A 20142-nucleotide genomic window follows, 5' to 3' on the forward strand; every position below is an offset into this window, starting at 1 on the left:
TGATTAATATTTAAATAAGAGAAAAGATAATAAAAATAATTTATTAAGAAATGAAAATTTGAATGAGAAAGGATAAAATAGTTTTTTTGTGATGAATTTGACCTTATTTGCAAAAAAATAATATTAAGGAGTTAATTTAAGGGATTATTTGTAAAATAACAATAGTTCTTGTTTACATTTTACCCTATTTTATATTTTAATTTTTTACTCATAAAACGACTGTGTTAAAACACGAAAGTAACTTGTAAAACTGAAAATAATGATGTTTAAAATATAGTTCAATACAATTAAAAGTTAAAACATGTGGTGGGTTGAATTTTTTTATTTTACGCGCTTGGGACTACCCACGTGCTTAACTAATGTTCGAAAATCTTGGTAAGCTCGGTCATTTTGGCTTTTCAAGAGAAGCAAACTAGACTTTTTCTTCGTTTTTTTCCTTCACTATCTTCTTCCCACTTCTTTAGACCAAGCTCTGTAAATAATTGAGTTGCTCCAAATAAGATCATTGCTTATGACCCTAATAAGAATCATCCTATTGAATTTACCTGCCTATCTCAGATTAGACTTTTTTTTTTTTCCTTCCCAAAAGTTCAAACAAATAAACACGTGCACACATACCATATTGTCTCGAGAGAAGAGATCATATTATCTGAACGACATAATGCTGAGTTCAACAACAACAACAACAACAACAGTAGGTATTTACTCTTTAAGCCAGTCCAAATTTACTACAAATTATATACAATGAATAGCACAGGAAGAAAAATATATCAAAGGAAAGGACAAAGTTTTAAGACCTTATTTACTCTTTCAGCCAGTCCAAATTAAAGCATTCCTTTGCAACCTTAACATACAGATGAGGTAGAGCCTTCTCCATATCTTTCCACAGCCAAGAAATCTCTTCATCGCAAATAACACGACTCAAGGACCGCAATGACGCCAGAGACTTGGGCAGGTTTCTCATCTGTGGACACTCTCTCATGTCGATCTTCTCCAAGTCAATCAATTCGCCTATCCGGTCAGGAAGGCATTCTAGATGAAGACACTGGGAAATGTCGAGGTACTTCAAATGGACCAGGTCACAAATGCCGGGAGGAAGCTTTCTCAGTTCCAGGCAAGCATATATCCTTAAAATCTGTAGAGATTTCAGTTTACCCAAATCAACGGGCAGTTGTTTGAGACTCTGGCAGTTGGTGACACTTAGGCTCTTGATTGAGGACATCTCGCAAATGCTTGGAGGCAGCTCGATCAGATCGATGCAGTGATCCATTGTGAGTTCCGTGAGCCGAGGGAATAGGTGTGGCATATCTGTTTGATGAAGGCTGCCGTTAATCTTGCAGAGAACTAAAGAGATTTTGCGCAAGTTCTTGAGGGGTATTGTAGTTTCTGGTAAGTGGGGAACAGTGATTTTTTGAAACCACACGCTTCTCAAGTTGGACAGATTGGAAAAAACCGACACGTTGTGAAGTACAGCATTTGAGTTGCTGTAATTGATGAGAATTAATGCCCTAAGCTTGGGCATGTTATCTATAAATGGTGGAAGGAAATATTCACTCGAGGAAAAATTGAGGATAAGAACTTCAGCCTTTGGGAAGTCCATGCTTACCCAGTCCATTTCTCTCATTTCACCTGTATTGTGAAGTTAGCAAATGTGAGCTTATATAGTAAAAAGCTAGACCTAATAGCAAGAACTTAACATGCAGGTTGATTTGGTTTCTTTTACTGTATTTCAAAGAAAGTAACAATCTGGTAATACCATGATGTTAATACCTGTATGGACCGAAACAATTTGGGCATTGAATGGTTGATCCACATTCTCCCATTCTTTTGGGAGCTCCGATTCCCTCCTTGCCATAAGCAATCTCTTTCTTTGATTTATGTTCCCGCTATTGCTCAAGTAAATAGCTAGATCTCTCAGCACATCGTGCTGAGATACAGAAATCTCATAGTAACTGCTATACATATCTCCAGCACTGCCAAATTGACAAACCAAGGGTTTTTAGGAATGCAGATTTTTGATAAAATCAACAACAACAACAACAACAACAAAAAAAATAAAAATAAAAAATAAATAAATAATATGACTAAACGATTACTCAAGAACTACATATAGATTTTCAATCTACATACCGTTCATCTTTCACTAGGGTGAGGAGATTCTTATTAGAAAGTTCAACAAGAATCGCAAATGCTTCTTCCTCCTTGATACCATGCAACTCCACCCACATATTAATAAGAACATCAAGGGGAATTTTTGTATCTTCTGGGAAGGAACCCAAGTCTAAGAAACACTCCCTGAACTTCCCAGGTAAGTGATCTACACTTAATTTCATCCGTTCGAGAAGCTGTATCTCATGGGATTCGCATATTGACCGGCCAATCGAAAGTCTGTACTTGGCACTTGTCCAAATCAGTTCAGGCTGATCTCTTAATGAAGCTCCAATAACTTTTAGAGCCAACGGAAGCCCTTTACACTCATCAACAACCTATTGAAAGCAATTCTGGTCAGCATTAGAAATAGTTAAAGAGAGAGTGAGAATGTTCGTGTATGAATGATTACATTATTACCTGCTTGACTAATTTCTCATTAGTACCAAAAGGAAGGGACTTCTGTCCAAATGCAAAGTGGCAGAACAAGGACATGGCTTCCTCCTCCTTTAACAATTCCAAATCATAGGTGGAGTTGATAACTGCCGGAGGGAATTTAAATCGGGAAACTACAAGGGTTTTGCATCCGGGGACACTAAAAATGAGCTGTTGAAGCACCCCGAGTGACCAAACATCGTCCAAAACCACCAGTGTTCGCACAACAGTCCTAAAATTATATTGCAGGTTCCATTGTGGCAACACCATATCACTAGATTCAGCAAAATGGCATCCCGATATCACTCCCCAAATCTTTAACCTCAATTGCTCCACATTTGGAGACTGCGACACCGTGAAAAAGAAAACTCTGTCGTTGAAATGACCTAAGTAATCACAATAAACATGGTCTATCAGAACTCTTACGGTAACAATATGAGCTTGAATATAGAGAACCAGAACCTAATTTTAGCTTAATTAATACATCCCTTCATCAATCATCATTGTAACGTTGTATCATCATGAGTAAACTTCATCAACTATTCTAATTGATCATATGACACCACACATCTTGAAGCTAGTAAAAAGAACTACCCTAAAATTTAAAAATTATGAGGTTTAAAATTTTCAATAGACTAGGCTGAGTTCTCATTTTCATTTTTGAGTAATACATCAACTTGAAAAATAATTCTCAATATACATTTTCTTCAATTTTCCTCCATTTTCTCAGCAACCAAACAGAGAGATAAGTAAATAAAGTACTTATGACAAACACATACATACATATATGCATATACATATACTTCATACGTATTTTTTTAAAAATTTTCACTTGACTGAGCTGAGTTCTAATTCTTATGTTTGAGTAACACAACAACATAGAACAACAATTCACAATTTACATTTTCTTAGCAACCAAACAGAAGAGGGAAGTAAAGAAAGTTGTTTGACAAGCACAAATATGCATATACATATACTACATAAGTATATGGGTTTAAAATTTTCACTTGACTGAGTTGAATTCTAATTCTCATGTTTGAGTAACACAACAACATAGAACACAACAATTCACAATTTACATTTTCTCAGCAACCAAACAGAGAGGAAAGGAAAGAAAGTTGTTTGTCAAACCATGTATAGATAGCCATATACACATATATACATATACATAGGGTAAATTAGTATATGGGTTTTTGACTTACTTTTAATTTCATCATCTCTGCTTATTTCTCTAGCCAGAGTAGTCTTTCCACTGCCACCAATCCCACAAATCCCAACCACAACTAAATCCTCCCTCCCAATCACCATTTCCTTCACCTTCCTCTTCCCCAATTCCATCCCCACCCCCAAATTTACCAAACTACCCTCGTACCTCTGCTCCTCCTCCACCCTCTTCAACGCCTCCCCCAACAACCCACCCTCGCCGACGCCGATCTTCATGGCGCCGAGCCGCTGCTCCAGCCGCCGCGTCGAGCCCTCGAGCCGATCGAACCTCTCCGCCGACTCGAACCTCATGTGGTGCACGTCGGCGAGCACGTGCGCCTGCATCGTGCCGTTGACGAACGTGTTGATCCGCTTCTGAAACTTATCCATCTTCCTGGCCAGCTGCAGGTTCTTGTAGACGTTCCAGCGGCCGCAGGAGCGGACTTTTAAGGCGAGCTCCGAGCCGTCTCGAAGCGTATCGGAGAAAGTGTCGAGCTGGCGCTGGCGGTTGGCGGGAACTTCGACGCCGGAGTACTTGATCTCTTGGATTATGGGGAGGAGTTCGTTGATGGTGGAGGTGAGCTGATCGGCGGTGGTCTTGCAGAGGGCGGATTTTCTGGTTATGCTTATGAGCTGCTTGAGGAGCTCGGTGGCGATTTCGCCGACGAAGAAGTCGGTCACCGCCATTTGCTGTGGCTGAGAGCCTGAGACGCCGGAGCAGAGTGGCGGTGAAATTGAATTTTGCTCCTTCCCTTTTTATAAAATGGTATGTACACAGTACTAACGAACAGATGATTCATTAAGGTTCGTTTGGTTAAGTAGCAAATTTTCTCTAAAACTAAAACACGCGAAAAATTTTGTTTCTCGAAAAAATTATGAAATTATATTTTAAAATCTTATTATACCCCTAATTATTAATTGGGTTGCCTTTATCTCCTTTTTTGGGAGACAATTTTTTTTTTTTCTTTTTTTTTTTTTTTCAAATAGGTATATTACAGTGGATATTTTTTTAAGTGCATTATATTAATTTACAATATGTATGTATACATATCAACTAGATTTTAGAATTTGGATACTAAAGTTATTATAAGTTTTAGAAAATATATACGTTTATTAAAAAAAAAATACAAAATATTCTGTAGTTATATAATTTTAGTTGAATTCAAAAAGAAAACTCTCATAAACTTGGTTGTTATATGTAAAATTCTATTGGTTATTGGTTATTCTAATATAAACAAACATATAGTGGAACAATTATAATCTTATTCGATTTCATCAAAGTCCTTACAATTACTATATAAATTATAATGTCTAAATCATATATATATATATATATATATATATATATATATTTGACTAAAGTAATTCAGGTGACTTGGTATCTCATACAAGTTCAGAATATTATTATCAACAACAAAATTTGATGCATGAATTAATTTTATTCAAATTTATTTATATTTTTAGTATTTAAAATTATAAGGACAATTTTGAAGTACAATATAATATTTTCTCATAACTTTCTTGAAAAATTTTCACGCTAACCAAATGCACCAGGAAACTTAATTTTTTTTTCATTCATTTCACTTTCTTTCGCTTTCACTTTCCATCATCTATTTCCGTCTAACCAAACGAACCCTAAATAAAAAATAAATGAATAAATAAATTTAGCAGTTCCCAAGTGACGTCACACATTGCTTTGGGAGAAGAAGTTGATCCAGAAAAAGGGATACTTAAAAGGTGAATAATATGTTAAATATGACTTGGATATTATTATTACTAGAACACAGTCAGAATAAATTTTCGACAACATCTGATTTTTAAATTATTTTTAAATTCAATATAATTTTAAATATATTATGTGTTAATTAAAAAATAATATAAATTTTTTTAAAAAATAAAAATAACAAGCATCTAAATCTAAATTTTTAATTAGTGATTTATTTATAATTATATGGATAAAATAGTAAAAAAAATATATACTCCATTTTTCTTAAAATACATGTCCTCCTTGAGGAATCCAACTTTTTATAATAGTAGAATTTTAATAATTTTTTATTGTATTCATAAGAGTGAAGTTTCAAATATGCTCTTATTAAAAGACAAAATAATGTTATGTAATTAATGTACTTATTTAGTTAAAATGATAGTTTGAAAATGTTGTAAAAAATAGTACATCCAATTTTGAAATGAAACATGTTAGAAAGATTGACAACTATTTTGAGATATATATATATATATATATATATATATATATATATATATATATATTAAATTAAATTTTTGTCATGCAATACCTGTATCATATATATTTTTAGATTTATTATATCATCGTATTCATATCGTATCATACCTGTATTTTTTATCCGTATCGGTGCTTCATAGTTGTTGTTCAATTATTGAATGATTCCACACACTTGTTTTTGTGTCAATTTTGTTGTTTGATGAAACTAAAAATTGACTACTGAAATTTTGAAAGAGCTGAATTTTAAATACTGAAGTTTTTAAGTTAATTTTTTTTTTTAATTTTCAGAGTTTAACATTTAAGTGATAAGTGATCTCCCTATCACTTAAAATTTTACCCTATTTTAAGTAATGCTTACCATTTTAAGTGATACTTAATTGAATATTAATCCATTTAGAATTATGTAATAAATTTTTTTGTACGTATCTTTTAATTATATAAATGCTTTTAAAAACATTGTGAGTACCCAAAAAAAAAATTTGTAGGAGCAATATTTACACGTCAATATAAAAGAAATAAAAATACAAATGTGCAAAGCTAATAATATTTAGATGGCTTGTGGAATCCCATCAACTAAATTATTATTTTTCCTTAGTTCATCAACTATTGATATATAAACTAAACAAAAATCAAACTGATGGTGACCGTTATGTGATTTATTTTCCCATTATAGGCCAAGTTCACATGCAAACACAATCTAATAGCACACGCTATGTTTTAGCTAAATCAAATCATCTTCAGCCTGGCTTTTTTGACACACACACACACATATATATAGTTTCTAATTAAAATCATTTAGTGGTCTCTCTTCAATCTCGCAATATGAAAGGTAGAATATACAAATATATATATAAAAGAAAACCCAATACTCTGTGTGTGTGTGTGTGTGTGTGTGTGTGAAAAGATGGTGAACCAGTCAAAGAAAAGGAGAGATGGTTGGATTCATTGAATTGAATCAAATAGAATTTGAGTGGGGCTGCACAAATGAAGTTCGGTGCTAAGATGGACCCCACAAAGACTTGAAAGTCCTATGCGTGAGATATTTGATGGTGATGAGAGATAATTGAGTATAATCTAAGTCGGTCTTCTCCTTTTAGAAGCAGCCCGTAGACTGGCTAAATGACCGTCATACCCTCGATACGTTGCTGAAATTCACAACAATCACATGCCTGAATTGGAATGAAGAGCAAATTCTCATACGTCACAGCAAGACATTCAGTATATAATAATGAGAGTAAAGTACTAGTGCAAATTAATAGTACTTTTTTTAGAGTTCAATTTTTATTTATATATAGTTTTCAAATTGAGTAAATAGGGATAATTCTTTAATTTGAAAATTAAAATTTCTAAAATATTTTTAAATTATTGGGATTTTTTTTAAAAAAAAAGTTTGAAATTTAAAAAAAAAAAATTGAAGACTGAAATAGTTAAAACGACTCTAAGATTATTTTGGGGTTTTTATAAAAAAAATTATTTAAAATTGACAATTAGTGGGCAATTTGCTATAAATTTTTAAATTATAAAGATTTATATGTACATACTAAATAGCAAGAGTATTTTTTTGTACATTTTCTATATAGTATGGTTGTTTTTTTCACTTTACCTGAATAATAATAATAATAATAATAATAAAACCACTAGGGACATTTATAAAAGATTTACATGATATCATCTCATTTATTGGCGCAATGCTTAGTCGTCTTAATTTTTCATTTTCTTAATTTTAGACTTCCATAAATCAAAGGAATTTGAATAAGAGCTACATCATTCGCCAGATGCTTCCTTGAAAGCTTGGCGATGGCATTAGTGACTTCATTGCCTTGTCGAAGGATATGGCTAATCTCGACTGAGGAAAGGCTAAGGATCACGTATTGATTTGATATAAAAAATAATGGAACGCTTCTCGATCGACCCCTGAATCATTGCTTGCAATAACCGCGCAAACAGATAAGGAATCATTATAACGACCCAAATTTGCTGGATCCGAATCGCTAATCGGGTCCTTATCCGAACCCGAGGTCATGCAAGGGTACTATGGTCATTTTTCATTAAATTAATACTTTAAGGCCCAATAAGGGCAAAATTGTGACGGCCCTAGTTTTTAAGTCAGTACGTCCTGTGATAAACCGAACGTAGATCCGATAACGAATCCAGAATGCGGAAGCAAAAGATGAAATGATGGTCTTTAGAGATACAACACGTCTTAAAGACACCAATGTGACCCGCAATGAGGTCACGAAACTCAAAGAAAACAAATGCGGAAACGGCGTTTCAAAAACGGACAAGAATGAATGTAGGGGCAAAATGGTCATTTCTAATATAAAAGTGGGTGCCACCGTGCACACATTGGAACGATAATGAAAAATCAATGAACTTAGACTCAAGAATCACTTGATTCGGAGTCCGGACGAAGAAGATATGACTAACGGAAGAAATAGGGGTAAAAAGGTCAAAAGGAGCCAACCCATGAACATCTAACCAGTTAGGAGGCAAAAACATAAGTCACGCATTTTGCCCCAAGTCATCTAACCGGTTACGAGGAGGTTACTACTCGCACACTTGTACTACAACTCGGCAAAAACCTGGCAGCAGGGGTTTTTGGGTAAAAAATGGGTTTTCGGGGGCCAAGATGACATTTTTTGGAAAAACACAAAGAAGAAACCCCTCTCAAAATTGAGTTTTCTACATGACATAATGGGAGAAAATGAAAACAACTCACTGTGAAATGCCCAAAATTCCCCTCCATGAAATCAGGTCATGAGGGTCCAAAAGCTGCTAAAATGAAAACAGAAAGTTGAACTTTGTAATGAATTTCCGGTACCAAGATGACATTTTCTGGAAAAACACGAAGAAAAAACCCTCCCTAAAATCACGTTTTCTAAGTGACCATGTCGAGACCGGAATTTATTTCCTAAAGAAAAATCCCAGAATGCCCTTAGACCAGATTATGCAATAAAGATGCAAAGTGAGTCCATAAGAGGCTCATTTCACTAAAGAAGAAGTTTTTCATGAAAACGATCATGCACGCGAACGTAACTTACCTAATAGGATGTGCTACAATGGTCCATGGCTTAAAAATATCGCTGATGCAAAATATGACCCCCCAATGGCCAAAATGACAAAAATGAAGCTTGAAATGAAAACTTGGAACTCAAAATTATAAAATGGTTTCGAAATACTGTTTGGCCCTTGCCCACACTTCATACAAGATAAATGAATGCTAATGGATGAATTTCATACACAATGCACGCTCTGGTACAAGATAACATACTAAAACGCATGATTTTTCATATATTCTCATTAAAGGCAAAATTTAACATCTATGACATATATGTAATTCCAAAAGAAGTTTGGCTCTTGGCCTTATGTCATATACATAAAATGAGCATAAAAAAAGTGTGCTTAAGCACACATTATAAGTTTAGAATCAAATATACACATTTGACAAATAAGGCTACAAATGGCATTTCTAGCCAACCCTTACAAGAATGGAAATCTTTAAGTCCACTAATCATCCAAGCATAATGAAAATCTTTAACCTTGATTCCTATACCTAAAAAATGTCCACACTACGTGGGTGAGTAACATAAAGCTACTCGTAGGAAATGAGCATGCATCGACCTAGCATTTTACAATATTATCACCTTAAGGTGAAACATGTCAAAGGGACTCATGCCACCTAACGTCTATGTCAAAATGAGACTCAGGGAGCATCCTAAGCTACCCTAGATCATTTCTAGCATAAATCACATCATTCATGCAATTCAAACAACATAGAAGCATATTATATAAAGTAACAAGCTATAGGTTCTCAAAGTCATCAACTTGAAATCTAATATACAAAAACAACAAAAATGGGTTATGCCACCTAACGTCTATGTTCTAAATGAATCTATAGGATCATTCCTAAGGTACATTTGAACAACAAAACACAAATCACAATATCTATGTAATTTGACCAACATAGAAGCATGCTATACAAAACAACAAGATATAGATTCTCAAAGTTATCAATTTGAAATCTAAAGTACGAAAATAACTAAATATAGTAATTTAGTATGAATAAGATTTCTAATACATCGCATCAAGACATAAATTCTCACAGTTATCAACTTGGAATCTAAAATACGAAAACAACTAAATATAACAATTTAGTATGATTAGAATTTCTAATACATCGCATCAAGATATAGATTCTCACAGTTAACAACTTGGAATTGAATGCGAAATCAAATAGTGGAAGATTTGGACATCGCGTCTCGGGATTAACTAAGATCAAAACGGTTATTCCGGGCACTAACCTGCTGGGAAGACCATCTTAGTGCACACTATCTCAACGGGGAGAACTCATACCTCCCGCACTAGAGCCAAACTCTAGCCATATATCTATAACAATGTCCCAAGTGACTCCAAAATAAATAAGTTAACAACTTATATATATATTAAATAGTACACGAAACTACCTTCATGTACAAGTAGGTTGAAACCACACAATACATGCTCTAAATCCACAACTACTATAAGATGACAATGTCAAATCTTCAGAGTGCGATTCATTACACGCTATAATAACATTACATGTCGAATTTTCAGTGTGCAATTCGTTACACGCTATAACAATATAATTCAATATTGAAAACATGAACTGAAGAATCTAATACAAGTCTAAAATCATGCTTTAAATATACAATCAATGTCAAACACATGATTTAATCAGTAATACAATAGAAACATAAATTAATTAAATGAGACAATTAATTTCCCTAAGTTTCTAATCTCAATTAAATGGTCCCTAATTAATATATGTTAAACAACATAGCATGATCATTGCATATACCAAATCAAAAACTTAATTAGGCTAAAGGAACCTTTAAATAGATTTTAATTAATCATATTAATTAAAATCTATAGATGTTCAAACTTATCCAAATACTCTCAAATTAAAGTATGTTAAAGTACATGCCAAGACTTAATTTAAAAGTATATCACAAGTTAATTTCATGCAAGGTACATCGATGAGAATTAAACTTTCACAAAAGATAATTATTAAATAAAAAGTGCAATTATTATTCAAATAATTCCAATTTAATATATGTTAACTAATATATCAAAGCATAATTTATCATTATGCCACAATTCAATTCTAAGCTATATACATCCTTGTAAATTAAATCTCATACAAAGAAATAAATATTACTAATATTCTAGATTTGATATAAGGCACGCAAACAAGTTGTATAATTATGAAAAATACTCAATACAACACATACAAAATCCTAAAACACCCCTTACCTCAATTTGAGATGAAAATCTCAAAAGCCACCAAAATGAAACCGCTCCGAATTTGACGAAACTTCTAGGTTTTGTCGGAAACAACACGATGAACAAGAACCCCAAGGAAGCCCCATCAAAATCACATCTTGACTATAAACCCGAACTCAAGAAATGGCCAAATCGAGATTCCAATTGGTGGAATCAAAGGCCTCGCTAAGGCGAACATAAAACACTAAAGCACTATGACTAAATATTGAAGGGAAGAGGCTCAAAAGAGGAGAGAGAAAGTGGCAGCCATGGCTGCCATGGAATCCGGCCAAGAGAGGGGAGAGAGAGAGTGAAATCTGATTTTTCACTTATAGACCCCCTATTTATAGAAAAACTCAAAAAGTGCCCTAAACGGGCCCCGCCAGGTCTAGAAAAGTGAAATTCGCGCAGACGCATTCAAACGGCAAAACTTTGTGAACAAAAAAAACCGAAATGAGAAAATATGAACAACAGAAGAAATAGCGTAAAAAACCGAGTCCCGAGCAGAGAGATATGCCCCGAATAAGTTCGACGGCAATTGGGGCCAAAAATCCTGAAACTGGAGAAAAACAACCAGAAGAAAATTCTAAGAGTATGCGACTCGACAAAAAGTGAAAATGAATCCCGTACGAGGATCCAGGCTCAAAAACAAGGCATTTAGCAATAACTTTCATTAATTACACAATGTCCCTTTCAAAAAGTGAAAACTGCATAACTGACCCAGCATGAAAATATCTTCCAAAAATATTTTTTTAGAAACCCCTGAAATAAAATATCTTCAAAAGATATTTACGAAAAATACCCCAAGAAAAGAAAAAGTTTTCAAAAAACTTTGCATCTATGCCCCTATGGACACCGTGAGCAACTAGAGTACTTTTCTACAAAAGTAAAGATACGTATTTCGTGGAAGCCACTTAGAATGAAGATACGTGAAGTCAAAAACCAATTTCGAACACAAAAAGTGAGGTTATGCCAAAAAGTGACAAACGGGGAAAAGACAAAATAGGGAAAAGGACGAGAAGTGAATAGTGTCCGGAAATGAAATTGTGGAAATGACGCGGTCCTCAAAGGAAGTTATCAATCCAAAAAAAAGAGTCTCAGAAATCATTCCCGAGCACTTGAGACGACACTAAATGATGAGAAACTGAACTCAAAAAAGAAAAGATCAACGGAAAAATATATATATATTCGTGAAAATATGAGAAAAGGAAAGGAAGGAAAATGACTGGGTTATTACAAAAATTGTCATTTACTAAAATCATCCAATGATTATGATGAAGTTCAGGGGTAATATAGTCATTCTCGTGATTAAAATATAATTAATGTATTTTATTGGACTATATAATGAATACTAGCAACGCTAAATGTATAATAAAGGGTAAAAAAGGAAAATAAAACACAACCTTAAAAAGCAGGAACCGGTCGACATGTGAACACTACATGTTGACTGGTTTAGGGCAATAGTCGACGTGTGAGAACTTTACGTCAACCAGTTAAGGAACTTCGGTCGACAGGTGTGAGAATTTCACGTCGACAGAATCTCCTTTAGTATGGACACCTAGTTCTTCTAACTGCCCAACCAATTACACTCAAGCCCACCCCCAAACCCAACCACTAAATTACCACCATTACACAACTAAAATGCCACAAAAACACCATTGTACGTGTGTGTGTATATATATATGTGCTAAAATATCCTAAATAAATCTGTTCCTCATATACACTCAAAACAAAACCACATTAATATAACGAGGGTAAAAAATACAATGCTTTACAATTGAATTTCCATAAACTACGCCTTTGCTACAAAATTAATGAAAAATGCTCTCGTTAACCCTAACTATGCTTGTGAGGGTCCGTCATCTACTACATCATCGTCATAACCTGAAAAATTATAATAGAAGGGGTGAGCACAGAAGCTCAGTAAGAGATGCCTAAGGCACTAATTTTAGACTCCCTTAAGCCACACATCACATATACGGGATAAATAGAAAACTGGGATCACACTTGGATTTTTTTATAGCATTTAATCCACAAATCAATAAACACAATAGCATTTTGGCAGGTCAATAAAAATATGCATAAAATGTAATGCAATGCCCCACATTCTCCCAACCTTGGTCTCTACCGACCCCAACTTGGCCTACACAAGCCCTAGACTCGGTCTCTACCAACTCCAAACTCACATTTGAAAATCGCTAACTGACTTTACCGAGGTGAGATTGATAACTATCCCTGGTTCCAAATCTGACAATCATTTGGGGCCTAGTATCAACTTTTTCACGTCCAAAATCGACACGCGCGCTCCCTCTAGGTCGAATTAGTATCGGATTAGCGAAATCCGGTTCATTTTTATAAAAAAAATTATTCATTCCCATTTCCTTCCATGTCATGCGTATGCCTCATTTTATCAAAGTGATTTCAATCTCAACATACTTCTAACAATGGCATGAATATAGCATTTTCTAGCAATCAACTTAACATGATTACTCATGGGAATTATATAGAATTTAAAAGCAAGCATGTATTCTCAAATTGATCTAATCATAAACATGCTCTTCATAAAATCATTTCATCATATATCATGCAATAATCATCATTCAACCAACTTTATACTAAGGCCATGTTATACACATACTTAGCATGATATCAATCGCATATTTGTCCATGTACTAGCATGCTTCCACACTTCACACATAAGGCACATAACAATTTTTGTAGAGCATGAATTTCTCATTTAACATTCACAACTAGCATTATTTCTTCATATATAAGCATGCTTGGTATAGAAATCAAGATAATACTAAAAAAAAAGGCAAAGTGCAATGCATTAAACATCCCTACCTCATGTGTGCTAGCCAAACATGTCCTTATGGAAGCCCTAATTTCGAAATGTCCAAGTGCATGCAAGTTTGGTCTCAAATGGAAGTTCTTGATGTGTAGATCAATATTCCCTTCTTGCTATTTCCTAAAATCTATCTCTAAACCCCTCAAATTATGTCTCAAAACTTGAAGTAATGTATATATATATATATATATATATATATATATATATATAGAGAGAGAGAGAGAGAGAGAGAGAGAGAGAGAGGAATTTGTTGAGAGTGAGAGCTTTCTATCGAAAAAAAATGAGGAAGAGGAAGTGGTATGAAAATTTTCAACCTTTGGTGGGTGGTTCCCCCCATTGCCAAGTGTCAACTTCTAAGTGATTACTAATATGTGGTACACTACCATCATGCCCTTTCTCTTTTAATGCAATGCCAAACATATCCCCAAAATATCTTTCTAATACATAGATACACATATATGTATATGCATGCGAAATGACTACAATGCCCCTCACCTAATGTAGTAAAACCGAGAGAAATTCCAGAGCCCGAAAATCGTTCCGACTTCTGAAAAATTTCAAAAATAATACCATCACTTCTGATTGACTTAAAATAATTAAAATGAACTTCTAAAAACCTTTGAACCAAGAAAATGACTAAAATGACCCTCGGGACCCATGTGGCATGCAAAACGAGGCGCGAAAAAAAAAAATATTTCAGAAAAATCCGGGACATTACAGTCACATTCAAACTAAACTTTTGAGAAAGCAACTGGCTTTAGCTTCAAGGGCATTAGACGCTTGAAATTGCTAAAAGATAATCACCTTAACAATGCCTCTCGTATGGTCTTTGAACACAGCGCCACCCCCACCAATCTTCAAGTCCTGAAAAAATAAAGCATCCATATTGCATTTGAAAAACCCTAATGGAGAAGGATGGCTAACATGAATATAAAGCAACATGAAATGGGGTTGACAAAGCAAATGATGAAGCGAGTCAGTGATCAAGTTAACGTTATTGAATTCAACAAATTATTTGTAGGCTAGATGGGCAACAGTGAAAGCCTCTCATAACTCTCCTTTAAAAGCAAGTTAGTTGCGAGATTTCTATATGCACCAATAGCAAAACGAAACAAAACAAAGCAACTGAAGAATATCATCCTGATTCTTCCATTGATTAAGAAGACTAGTCCACCAATCAGTAAAGGAATGAAACATTTCCTTTGAGAAATCCTGCTGAAGCAAAGACTTCTAAAGGGTTGTTTGACAGGGATCACGTACCTACAGCATCTTTAAAGGAACCAACTCCAAATGCTTTGCCAGAAACCCTCAGCGCAAAATTTTGAGCTTGATTCGGTATTGGAGAACTGTTTAGAGCTTATAAGAAAATTTAACTGTAAAAACATCGTTTGGAGACGGATCCCATATCAATTCATCTGGTTTGTTAAAGAAGCTAAAGTAACAACAAATAATGGCCTGAACAACTTCAAGGGAGAATATATAATTCCAGAAGAAGCTCTAACTTTCAAGGTCACTGCTGGGCATGTAACACCCCCACATTTTCCACGCATAAGTTGATCAGGCTTATACACGAAAAACGAGGGATATCAAAAACAATTGGTAATATACAAGTATGGAATACAAAATGATGGAAATAAAAGAATTTAGACAGGAAAGAAACATTAAATAATACAACATCCATCCATCCTTTATTTAAATACAGTCCTCCATTACAACTTGGAAATCCTATGTCAAGGATCCCTAAATATAAACCTGAGAGTTCGACGTCAAAAGTAAATAAAAACTGAAACTGAAGTAATACGTAAAACTTCTACCCTGATGGACTGGATCGTAAGAGTAGATGAGTTCGGATGGTGGTCCCACACTGCTAACCTCAACCTTGAAACGAATACTGACCGTATCCTGAAATAACAACAATGGTGGGTCAACCCCACGAGCAATTCCTCTCTACTATGACCCAAATCAGAGAATCAAATAAATTAATCATTATGAATCGGATGAGTACTATATCTGTATACATCCTACGGGAACTATCCGATGTATAACATGACCTCAACCAGAATAGACGGTGATCACTTAGACTCACACTAGGTGGTTAAGTGTCGCCTTTCCCTACCCGGAAAATCAGCTATTATACATGGTGCACGGTATTGACAACACAGACTATAACGAACTACACAGTGATAACACCTCGCAAAGTACTGATGAATATACTGAGCATATAAATTAGGCAACACATGCCAACAATATTAATAAATATACCGAGTATGTCAATTAGGCAACACATGCCAATAATATTAAACCACATACCCCGACAGCCACACATCTGTCTATCGCAACGAATGCATAAGGTATAAATGAGTCTAAACTTATTAGCCAGCTCATATGGTTCTATATGGCAACACATCCATATAATATAAATGCGACATAATTAAACAGTCCATTTATTTCCTGAAATGCACACAGCATAATGATCATGGTTTATATATCAATTAACAGTATAAACATCCCATAAGATATCATGGATAATTTATCTGACTACAACCATGGCCTTATTTAATTTATCAGTAATGGTTGATACCATTTAATAAGATAATAACACTATTTATATTTAACAATGTCGTTAAATAAATCACATTAGTATCTGTACTGTGAACGAGCCAATAAATGCTTAGAAAAGATTAATCGGCCATAAGAATAAGTAACGGGTATTAAAATAATAATTTCGTGGCCCGTTAAACCCGTAAATACCAACTCAGTACCTAAAAACCCAAGTTTAAGGTTCTGGAATTTACAAAACAGGCCCTAGGGGTATTCTGGTAATTTCCAGTAGCTGTAGAGACCCCACACGCGCCCTCACGCGCCTCCCAGAGCCTCCCCACGCGCAGCCCAACCTTCCCCACTCTCCCACGCGCCTCCACGCGCGTCTGGCATCAGCCACGCGCTCCCACGCGCGTCTGGAGAGTCCCACGCGCGCGCACGCGCTGCCACGCGCGCACTAGTGCATCCTGATGACGCGGCGTGTGCTGGTTGGTCGGTTGTACCGTTTCTATGTGGGCGCGCTACACTGGATTGATCCAAGGCTCCTCCTTTAATCCAACGGCTCCTGACTTGCGTGCACCATGCTATTGTGTGCTACGCTACACTGAATCGAGCTGTGATTTAAAATCCAATCTAACCGCTACTGATGCGTGCGCATAGTAAGCCTTGTGCGCCGCACCACATGGGATCACTTCGGTCACCTTCCTCGTTGCCGGTGGCCGGAAATCTCGCCGAAGTCTCGCCGAAAATTACAGAAAAATCCTGAAAAATTCTAGAAAATTCTAGAAAAATCCCTAAAGCCTTATTTAATTATTTTTAGCCATTATTAATTTCATAGGACATTAAATAAATATATACCATCCTATATAATTAAAATTTCACAAATTTAATAAACTAAAATTCCTAATTTATTAAACTCCTTACATGGTCTCTATGCTCTAAAATAATATAAATAAACTAAACAATTAATTTATTAATTCAAAGGGGAAAAATAGATAATAACTTGCCTTTTTGGATTTAAAATAAATCCGCCGGTCTGCGCGTAGTCGGGTAAAATCGCCTACACCGGTCCAAGCTTCTTTCCCTTTCTCTTTTCCTTTCACTCTTATAAAATAGCTCACTAGAATTTATACTTTGCTTCTAACTCCCTTTCTTTTCTTCTAAGGTAAGCTAGTTAATTTATATACAAAATATATAATATAAATATTACAAATATCTAATTTTTTTCATCTACTAACCATCTTCCCAACCATATGGCTTCAAGTCCACCCATAAACATTGATGAAATCCTATCCTAATCTCTAATTTCATCATGACATTGGTTTAATACTATTATTATTATTATAACTATTATTATTATTAATAAACTTTTATAATTATTATTATTATATTATTATTATTATTATTATATTATTAAACTATTATTATTATTATTATAATTTTACATAAGAATACATTATATCATCATAATACTTTATAACACAAATATAATACTTTAATTAACTAATACTGCTTAATTAAACATAATCAACAAATAAAATTAATTATAATAATACATGCACAATTAAATGAATAAATTTACTATTTTAACATACACAATTAATTTACATGCACCATTAAATGAACTTAATATAACAATGCAGTATGCACAATAATAGGTAAAGGAATCCACACATAATTGAATTTAAATAACTAAACTCTTTAATAAATTACGGGGTATTACAGGGCATCTATTAAATCAGCCACCAAATTGGGAGTCACAAAACTCTCTAGGGGATGAAGACTATAAAAGATCCCTGGTATCTTGTGGCCTACCCATAAATCAATACTTTGTCCATTCCCAACAATCTAATGAGCTCCCTTTGCAATGATTCATTGGGTAGACCATATACTACTCTATGCCCAGGAAGATTTGGATCCTAGTTTGGCTTGCAAGAATGAGCAGTCTTTGAAATATTTTTCCTTAAGAAGTTGATAGGCTAATCCCGTCTTTTTTTTTTTTTTTTTTTTTTGAAAATGCCATGCATGTTTAGCTAAAAGTGCATCATTGTATTCCTCAAGGTGGCGAAATCCAAGATCTCCATGCTTCTTACTTTCACATATCAATTCCACTTCACCCAATAGGTTTTATAGTATTTATCAATATTGCCCCACCAGAATTGTTTAAATTGTTGCATGAGTTAAAGACAAAGCTTACTCGGCAATTTAAAGTAGGACATGACATAGGTTGGAAGGGCACTCAAAATAGCTTTGATAAGAACTTGTTTACCAGCAAAAGAGAGAAGATGAGACTTCCATCCTGCAAGTCGGGCTACCAAATTATGGGAAAGAAATTAAACACATCTGATTTTGAGTGCCCAATAACAGCTACCATGCCCAGGTACCTTGCACTCAGCCTATCTTCTGTGATTCCTAGCAGTCAACTGATAGAATCTCTCAACTCCCTTGAAGAGTTTTTTTTTTTTTAAAAAAAGATCACTGACTTGGTGAAGTTGACTTGTTGCCCTGATGCTTTCTCATACGCCCTCAATGTATTTTTGACGTGCAAAACTTCAGAATTTGATGCTTGGCAGAAAATGATTAAATCATCGACAAAAAATAAGTGGAAGATAATTGGCCCTCCTGCATTTTTGAACTCCCGAAAATGATTAAATCAAAGAGATAGTGTAGAAACTCATAAGAGATAAAATAAAAATAAAAAATTAAGACACAACTTTCGAACAATGCTATTGGGGCTGAGCAGTCTAGCTGAAGACTCTAGCCCTTTAGATTGATTGAAGTGGGACACATGATGGTTCCACTTTAAACTTAACGATCTAAGGAACCAAGGGTCTTCCACTCGCCTCATCAATCAAACCCTTTCCTCCTCAAAAGCATTTTTCAAAACTTTTTTAGCATTGTACTTTGTTTTGTTGGACATAAAACTAAATTCCTTTTAAAAATAAAAAATTGATACTTATACTCCGTTTGGTTGGCGGGATGAAAAAATAGATGGAAGTGAGAGGGAAAGGGATGGATGAGGTATCCTATGGAAAGGAAGGTGTTTCTCTCACGTTTTGTTTGGCCATATGGAATGAATAGAAATGATGAATGTAGTGATAAAAATATATATTTTTTTCCATTGGAAGGAAGGGAAAGAAGAATTTAATATTCTTTTTACCGATATACCCTCATATAAAATTAAAAAAATTTAATATCCATTTCAAAACTTTGAGAAGGTTAAAGAAAAAAACTACATATTTGTAGTAATTATCCCCTTATTTCTCTTCCCTCTTCTCCCAATTTTGAATCGATAGAAATATACAAAGTAAGGACAGATGCTTCCCTCCAATCACATACGAAAAAATCATTTTATCTTCTCTCTCATCCATCCACCCTCAATCCTTCCTTCCAACTTCCAACCAAATAAGCAAAAAGGTTAGAT

At 34.5% G+C, this 20142-nt stretch overlaps 1 protein-coding gene across 1 annotated transcript; it reads right to left on the reverse strand.

Moving 5' to 3' along the window:
• Positions 1-674: 674 nt before the first annotated feature.
• LOC132276856 (probable disease resistance protein At4g33300) lies at positions 675-4585 on the reverse strand. The gene is made up of 5 exons (XM_059778481.1): positions 3786-4585; positions 2569-2969; positions 2131-2486; positions 1771-1973; positions 675-1629 (listed from the first exon to the last, which is right to left on the reverse strand). The coding sequence occupies exons 1-5, from the start codon at positions 4471-4473 to the stop codon at positions 803-805; spliced, it is 2475 nt and encodes an 824-aa protein (XP_059634464.1). The 5' UTR covers positions 4474-4585; the 3' UTR covers positions 675-802.
• Between the last annotated feature and the right edge of the window lie 15557 nt (positions 4586-20142).

This window comes from Cornus florida, unplaced genomic scaffold (assembly GCF_030987335.1).
Source record: "Cornus florida cultivar Cherokee Brave unplaced genomic scaffold, ASM3098733v1 CherokeeBrave_3.0.0_Hap2_Chr10, whole genome shotgun sequence".
Classification (NCBI taxonomy): Eukaryota; Viridiplantae; Streptophyta; class Magnoliopsida; order Cornales; family Cornaceae; genus Cornus; species Cornus florida.

What these genes read in the sequence shown, in the direction of transcription:
- LOC132276856 (XM_059778481.1), bottom strand. Translation starts at nt 4,473, where the DNA reads ATGGCGGTGACCGACTTCTTCGTCGGCGAAATCGCCACCGAGCTCCTC. An exon ending in ATGAGAAATTAGTCAAGCAG is followed by an intron (nt 2,487 to 2,568) that starts GTAATAATGTAA and finishes TGCTTTCAATAG; the next exon opens with GTTGTTGATGAGTGTAAAGG. An exon ending in ACCCTAGTGAAAGATGAACG is followed by an intron (nt 1,974 to 2,130) that starts GTATGTAGATTG and finishes TCAATTTGGCAG; the next exon opens with TGCTGGAGATATGTATAGCA.